General features: G+C 44.9%; 1 protein-coding gene across 1 annotated transcript in view; it reads right to left on the bottom strand.

The window, feature by feature from the left end:
* Window position 1: 1 nt before the first annotated feature.
* Window positions 2–8,519, bottom strand: part of bin3 (bridging integrator 3) — a 31,973-nt gene continuing 23,455 nt past the window's right edge. Inside the window, exons 7-9 of the mRNA XM_087794754.1 lie at window positions 4,690–4,831; window positions 3,689–3,823; window positions 2–742 (exon numbers count right to left, since the gene is read on the bottom strand). Coding sequence (XP_087650880.1) covers window positions 596–742; window positions 3,689–3,823; window positions 4,690–4,831 — 424 coding nt within the window. The 3' untranslated portion in view covers window positions 2–595. The remainder of the gene's footprint in view (window positions 743–3,688; window positions 3,824–4,689; window positions 4,832–8,519) is intronic.

The following is an 8,519-nucleotide window of genomic DNA, read 5'->3' as shown; positions in this document are numbered from 1 at the left end:
CGACAGTCATCAAATTTATTCCATGATTGATTGAACAAAAATGACATTAATTTAAACCACTAAAAACCTTCATGATTAAAAAACTTCATTAGTCACAAACACACTAGAAAACAACACAACCTGTTCAACGATGTAGAAAAACTGTTAGTGTTCGAGGATCACATGGCGCTGCTGAAGTGGACACGAGTGCAAACGCCGTTTGATTTGGTCCAAAGTTTAAAAAAAAAGAAAGGCCATAAAAATGTTAAAAATAAAGAGGGGAAAAAAAAACAACATTTCTCTTGTCACGGATTTAACAATAGAACAAAAGGAGGGAGAATTTGACGTCATAACGAGGAGCCACCACTAGAGGGCGCACCAGTCCTTGGTTTTTACACAGTGCTGCGAGAACATCATGGCACATGAGATGAACGAAGGCCAAAAACATTGAGTTCCAGATCTGATCAAAGCCACTTCTGAGCTGTTGACAAAAACCTCATTCTGCGAGCGTCGCCACACAAACGTCGTCATGAATAGTTTGAGTTTCATTCCTTCAGCGGGAAGCGAGCGGGAGCGTTCCGGTGGAAGTTGACTCTGGGAGTGGAGTTCACGCCGATCAGTCGTCGGCCACGATGGACAGCGACCGCAGCTCGTTGAGCTTGGCCTCCGTCTCCCTCTCGCGCTGCTCGTCCGTCAGGCCGGCCTGGTCGATCTGGTCGGTCAGCTCGCTGAACGTGTTGTACATCTCCGTGAAGTACACCACCTGCGGGAGACAAGACAGTGATCGGGAAAGATCCTTCAATTTGGCACCGAATACTGTCACGTTTCAGAAGAAGAAAAATCTAAAATGATGAGCAGAGATTTAGATGTTCTTGAACGCACCTTTTTTTTTTAGCTCCCTTTCTTGCACACAAACATGGAGTGTGTGTGAGAGAGAAAAAAGTATTTTATGAAGTTATTTTTACCGCAAATTACACATTTTTTCTGGAGTCGTAAAAGCTCCGCAAGCGTCCGGAGAGCATGGGTGTGACAGAGGAGGAGACAGGAAGTGTTTAGAAAAGATTGACTTGTGTAGGTGAGAGTTGGAGCAGATGTGGAACCATCATCATCATCATCTGGAAGAAGAATGCATTCATTGGAGCCTGAGACATGATCTTAAAAGAGTCTTGAGACTTGATGTTCAACACAGAACTGTTGGTGGACTCGGGGCGACGAGAGTTTCTTCTCATCAAACTAATGAGCAGCGACTCCTGAGGGGTCGAGGGAGAACCTCGGATATCAAACGACTCCCACGGAGCCCCCCGAAAAGCGAGCGCCGTCTGTGGGCAGTGACCCAGCCTCGCTCTCGATGTGAACAAGAGATAGAAAGTGTTCACGGAAAGCGTTCCTGACACCTCCCGCCCCTGCGCCCCCACACCCCCCTGCACCCCCGACGGTTCATGAGTCAGGCTCCCCAGAGAGACCCTTTGATGATTAATAGACTTTAATCACATTACAAGACTCCAGAAGAAAGTAGTGGGAAACGCATCCCCTTCAAACCCACACACACGCCTTTCAATATTTATACATGCTTTCAGCAGCGACACTTCAGGGGGAACATCCCGGGCGGGTCTTACGGAGAGAGACCACCAGGACACGCCGGAGCAAGACCGATCCGTCGGGTCACAACTCGTGAGAGAAAAAAGAAGGTTTCGAGTGTTTACGCAGACGTTCGCCACCGAAGCCACACGAGTGGGCTCGGGGAAGCTTGGGTTACCGTAGTCGCGGGGGTGCAGCGGATGCTCCGGGCCTCCTCCCAAGACTGTTGACAGGACGCTCGGATGTGTTGGTCTACGTGATGATAACGTGCGCTCGCTAAACAGCACTTGAGTCACCGCGAGGACCAGACGCGGAGTGACCACCTACAGGTCCAGACGCCAGACGACCGGTGAAAGCCCGGAGGGGGTTTCGATCCACGGCGACCTCTGACACGACCCCCGGACCGCTTCGTATGCAGGCGGGCGAAAAGGCTGCGCGGCATCGCTCTCTTGACCCGGTGACCTTGAAAGATGATGAATATTTGAGCGGCGTCTGAGAAGTGAAGAGAATCCACTTGACCGACTGAACATAAGATCCAGGTGTGAGACCACAGCTCGGGCGAGGTGAGGGGTCGGACTTAAGGGGGCGTCCAGGAACCTGCCATGTGTGTCGGTGTGTGTGTCGTGTGAGAGCATCTGTGAGACCTCATGAATAAACACAACACTGAGGTACAGAAAGACACCTTTGACCAGCAGAAGGTGAGAAGATTCAACTGAAACATCATCTTTATTTAAACCTCACTCCCTGGAGAAGATGGTTTGGAGCTTTAAAAACAAATCCAAACTCTGGACCGTTAGATCTGACGAGGCTCCGCTCACCTCGGTGCAGCAGGTGTTTGATCCACGTGCCGGAGAGACGCTGGAGTCGGACAATCAAGCCTCCACTTATCACCTTCTCCCGCCTTAACTTTTAGTCTTCGTGCCTCGGCGTCGGCATCTGTTCACTTCTCTCTGCTGCTTGCTAACGTCGCGCGGCTTTTTTAAAAACACCCGCTCACTTGTTCTGGCTCTTACAAAGACACTGTTTCACTCAAACACTGGCAGGCGCCAAGGTCTCAGGAACAGTTTTCATACAATATGATCCCAGAACACAACTGAAAATGTTACTTTTACATGATTTATTTTTTATAGTCGAGTAAAGGAAGTTTGAAACTGAAAAGAAAATGTGCAAACAGTGCAGGTTGAAGTCATTTTGAGATTCAAATGTACCACAAAATACTTCATGCAGTATCTAAGTACACAAAGTTTTAATCTAAATTCTGTAAATGTAAAGAAAAATAACAAAGTCGACATTTCCAGTCTCAATTTGAGGAGATTCTCATGAGGAGAAGTGAGAAATAAATAATAAATAACTGGTTAATGTCACTAATAGAGAGCAGCTCGTCATTATCAACAAGACATATTTGTAGAGGTTATATTTCGTCCTCAGTTTATGTGTATCACCAAACATTCATTTATATAACAATAATATTTTTGTAAAATAGACAGTTTTATACTATCCGATAAACATCAATACAAACGCTCGAGTTTACAGAAGTTCACTTCAGACTGAACTCTAGATTTAAGAAAAAATGAATGTTCCCTCAGTTTTCAGCCTCAAAAACCAGTGGAGGTTTGTTTGTTTGACCAAAGCGTCACTGACTTCCTGAGATAATCTAGTTTAGTCATTAGTCAGTGTTCCAGTCAGCTTCCCACAGAGGAAACAGTGAGACGTCCAGCTGCAGGTCTGACTGAAGAGTCCCTGGATCAGGCTCAGCATCGAGGGCCAACACTTGGGAGTTCATCAACTTCTACAGTTGAACCGTAATGATGCGGCTTTTATGATGTCATCGTTTTACTGATGTACGTAGAACGTGTTTGTAAACATGACAATTTATTGTTGTATTTAGAATGGTATCAACTCTAAATACTGTTTAGATACGTTTTTATAAGTTTCGATTCATTTTTTTATTTCCATTTTTATTGAAAATGTCATCATTTTATTGACAATTTATTTTATTTTAATTCTTAATTAAAAAAAAAAAAATCCACCATATGTTGGCTCTTGGCCACTCTCTTGTGTAGTATCTAATGTGGCCCCAGCCCCTTCAAAGGTGTGTGTCCGTGTGTGTGTGTGTTGCTGGACCACTCACCTGTGCTCGGATCAGAGCCTCAAAGCTGGGCTGGAAGTAGTCGAGGCGGCTGTGGTAGAACTTTGGCATCTCGTCCAGCAGCTGCTTGTTCTTGGCCTCGAAGTCCTCCCTGACCGGCCGGAGCTCCTCTCTGGCCTGTGGTGAGGGGGAAACACAACCGGGTCAGGCCAAGCCGGGTTCACCGTGCGGCATGTGCGGCTTTCATCAACGTGCTAATATTTGGGGTGCGAAGAAAAACAACCACGTTCACGAGTGTCTTTTTTTTCCGTCTATTGTTTGCAGAAATTTGTCTAATTCCCACGGAGAAGTGCTGCTGCTGTAATCACGACTGCAGCGAGGAGGAGTGATGTGGGCAGACTTGGCTGAGAGTGGACCGTGTGTGTGTGTGTGTAAGTGTGTGTGTGAGTGTGTGTGTGCAAGTGTGTAGTCCACAGGAGGCTAAGAGTTACCGAACACACAGTCGACATGTGAGACGTCTTATTAAGGGGGAGAAAAGGGGGACATATTGTTTGTCTTGCGCTCGTCTCCGCGCCTCACTTAAGTCGTCCTCATGAGCGCCGGTTAAACGCCGGCGCTGGTGTGTTTTGTCGGGATGGTTTCTTTAAGTGCGCCGGGATCGGAGGGGCGCGGATGCAGGGGCCTCTTCGAGGCTTTGTTCCCCCGACGCCGCTTTCCTAAAAGTGAGTGGGCGGTTCGCCATGTGAGGATGTGTTCGAGGCAACGGCATAGGCAACGCTATCTGTGAATGTGTGCACTTCTGTCATGGCCTCCCGGTGTGTGTGTGTGAGTGTGTGTGCGCGAGTGTGTGTCTACAATTCTCAATTACGTGCCTGTGGATGTGCAGTAGTGGCTGTTTGAAAAGGCACTACTTTAGAGGCTGCTAGCTTGCGTGGGCGAGGCAGCAGCGCACATGTACAGTATATGCATGTGCTCGACTATTTTTGTTCACATCTAGTCAGCATTTGTGTGCTTTTTTTGTGTGTTCTGGACTTCAGAAGTACCTGGTGCAGCTTGACCATCACGGGCCCGGTCTTGTCCTTCTCCTCGTACTTCTCCACCTTGGACTGCAGCCTCTTGTAGTCCTGCAGGACCTGCTCGCGCCGCTTCACCGCCATGTTGAGGCTCGGGAAGACGCCGCCGTACCTGCGGGACACGAGCGCACACTAAATACACAAACATTCCTCTGCGCCGGAGCGTCTTTGCCGGCGAAATCCCCGGCGGACAGATCTGCATCCTGCTCTCCATTATGTAATTACTGTCGTACCAAACAATCCATTTGGTGACAATTATCACATGCCTGATGAAAATGTACTTTTGCAAAACCAAAAAATCCTCGTCTTCGGCAACTAAAAATAGGGAGGAGAAAAAATGCTCTGTAACTTAGCAACAGGAGTCTGAGATTCATCCTGGGATATGTTGCACGGATTGTGCTTCTAATGTGGAGCCAGAACACAACAAATACATTTGGATATTCTCATCAAACATCTGAACGTGTCAAGTGGATATTTTTCCGCTGAAAAGAATTGTTGTTTTTTTGAATCCAGGAAGTGCTGCCACTGGCAGATGCAACAAGTACATCAGATATTTTGATTTATTCAAAACCTGCAGGTCATGCGAGTGTTGACGCTCTAACGTGTCTGAGAGAAGGCAGCGCATGGATTTTTAGCACAAACGCCTGGTTAACGGGCCACAGGAAGAGAAAAAATAATTTATATAATTTCTGTTATATTATTAAGGTTTAAACTATGCTGTTAAAACTATTTATATTAAAAAAGATGGTGATGAATGTAGAATAACTCGACATAGAAGACTAAACTGTTTAAATAGTAAGAACAACATCAGAACAACATTCTCATACATTTTTACCCAAAAGTATAGTTATTATGACAAACAATTCAAATCTTATAGCGGTCCAAGTCCAGGGCCAAAGAAACTTCCTATAGAACCAACAGGTCAAAAGAGTCTGATTTTGATATCATCTTTTCAGTCGTCGAGACTAAATCAAACATTGGCATCTTTATAGGTCACAATATCAAATAACTTTAATATGAATTAATCTCAAAAGTTACTTGGCAGGCCCCAATGGGGCCATGGGCCATGTGGTTTTTGGGTGTCAAACTATGTAAAATAATAAAAATTATTTAATTAGTCACAATTAGTGCTTCATATGAATCATATGTTTAATATCTTACTTAAGTTTTACTGTTAAAGTTTCCTTTCTGTAAAACTTATTTTGGGCCGAGTTGTTGAAGTGAAAACAAAAGTCAGTAATTAAATATATGAATTCATCTTTAAATGTTCTAATCTCTTAACCGCAACATGAAAGTGTTTTCATTCGTCTCTTGATATTATGAAGAAATTTATTAATAAGGTTTTTACAGCTTTTGTCCTTCAGGGCCACCGTACTTGTAAGTAGAGGCCATAAAAGCGCATGAAGGCCAATTTTAATAAAATCACAGAATATCGCCAAAATCTAATCACTCATTCTTTTCCTAATAGATTTCACTGAACATGTTTAGAATGTCAGTCTTTTCAACGAGAACATGACCTCCTTGACAGATGTAATTAAAGCAGCTGAAACACAATCTTAGCCGAACCTAATAGTCAGATAACTGGACTCGTATTCATGGCTTCTTTAAACAAAGACTGACGAAAGTGTTTTCAAAAAAGAGGAGAAGAAATTATTCACAGTCATTACAACGATCGTCATGAATGGAGAGAAAGTGCTGACTTTGCAGTGAGTCAGCGTGGATCTGCCGAGCGAACGTCACTGCGAGAGTTTGTTACACGTCTGAGTCTTATTAGCCACAAATGTGTGGGTTCCATTATTTATGTTGGGTCGTGCTCGTGATGACAGGAGCCCCCACAAGAGCATCGATCCAAGTTAAACGCTGCATCAGGGACAAAAGAGAGGAGATGGTAAGAAAGAAAAAAAAAAAGGGGGGAAAAGTGACGTGGGTTCAGACTGAGACTAAGTTGTTTCCGACAGGAAGTTGAGCAAGGAGTGGTCTTGGAGCTGCAGTGACATCACGGCCCAGCCCAGCGGCCCACGCTTGACAACTATTTATAAAACAGCGCTCTGGCCCCGCTCAGGGCAGGGGTGGATGTTGATCCTCAAGTCTACTATCTGCCCCGGCGTACACATGCTTCCAGTGCCAAGAGGTTACGCAACAGCCCCGGGAGGCAGGACAGCCCAGCGCAGGATCCTATTGGCTGACGGTGACGCAGCAGCAGCGCCGAACGAGCGTAGACGTGCTGACGACATTCTCACGGCCACACATCACCTGACAGCACGGTGCAGCTCCCTCGTGACGCATCGGGACAGTCGGCTTTTGTGCGGTTTAGTGGGTCAACTACACTTTCACTAGCTCTCTCTGGCGCTGGGAGTGAAGTGAACCGGACACGAGGAGGTTATTAAATCCGTCTTCCGCTCCCTCTGATGGACACGGATATGTTGACATGTTGTTGAGGGAACCGGCGTCTCAAAAGTGACGCAGCAGAACCTCCATGAATTAACCGCTCACAGAACAGTTTCCCACGAGGTCTCGAGCGGGACAACGGAGAGCTGTGACAGGTCAGGGTGTGGCGAGGAGGCTTTGATGGAAATAGCTTCTGCTTAGAAGACGTGTGTTTATGAACGGCTGCCAGTCCACAGACGGGCCTCGCTGACCTCTCGGCCAGAAAACCAAGTCTGCTCCAGACATTTCCAGCCAAGCATTGCTGCACTGTCACACAATTGTTCCCAAGTCATCTGTGGAACCAGAGACACACTTAAACGGCGCATTAAGCTGCCAAGGACATCATAAAACATTTTATTTAATAAAAAAGAAGGAAAGGTTTCATATTTTGACATGAGGGTTCGTTTATTTTCATCGACTAAAACTGGTCTGCCAAGTCATCTAATGAGGCCCAGATTTAGATTTATGGTCATTTCATGATCTATAAAGATAAGGGATTATGAATTTCATACAATTATTCAGGGGTTTTGTAAAAACTGATGGTAAGCAATTTGTTTGGGAAAGACACATACGAAGAGAGGGAAGATAAATCAAGCCTCCAAAAATGAAAAACTCATACTGCCCTATACCTAACGTTTGGGAAATATCCCTTTTCTCAGGCCTCAACATAAATTGTCAAAATATTTGGCAACCCTGCCTTAGATGGTTGCATGACCACCAGATTAAACCTTGGTGAAGCCAAGTTAATCTACAGTACGCACCAAAAATAGAACTACTTCCAAGTTACTCCATCGCTAAGTGAGAAATCTATCCACTATTTTTTGAGCATATTTATGAACGAACGAAAGTGTGACTCTTTGCATAACTTCCACCGTACCTTTGTCGACTGTGTTAGTGTCTTGCCAAATATATTTATAATAATATAATATATATATTTATAATTAAATTAAAAAAACGGAAGCTTCAAGTCAAAAAAAAGGCTTGTTTTCTGTGCAAGTGCTGCACGTTGCGTGTCTCAGACAAACACATGCTCAGTCTTACTGGAGGAAGAAACAGATCTGCAGCGACTTGTTCTGCGTTCTGGGATAATAACTTTGACAACAGAGCTTAAGCACAACACAATCAGAATTAAGAACGCTAGCGGAAGACCAGCTCATCAACGTGCAAATATTCAAATAGTTCTCATCTTCAAGAGGAAATGAATACAAGATGAAAATGAAAAGATTAAATAACAGGGAAGGAACAATTTGAATTGATGGTTTGCTAACAAGCGAACGACTGCAAGCACGCCTCAGTCTGACCTCAGAGTTTAAGAAGCAAAATAATGATTCATCCATGTTGTCTGCCGACTCTCAAATCAAGAACCATTTCAG

This window comes from Callionymus lyra, chromosome 1 (assembly GCF_982586985.1).
Source record: "Callionymus lyra chromosome 1, fCalLyr1.hap1.1, whole genome shotgun sequence".
Taxonomy (NCBI): domain Eukaryota; kingdom Metazoa; phylum Chordata; class Actinopteri; order Syngnathiformes; family Callionymidae; genus Callionymus; species Callionymus lyra.
This window is presented reverse-complemented; position numbering and strand designations above follow the sequence as displayed.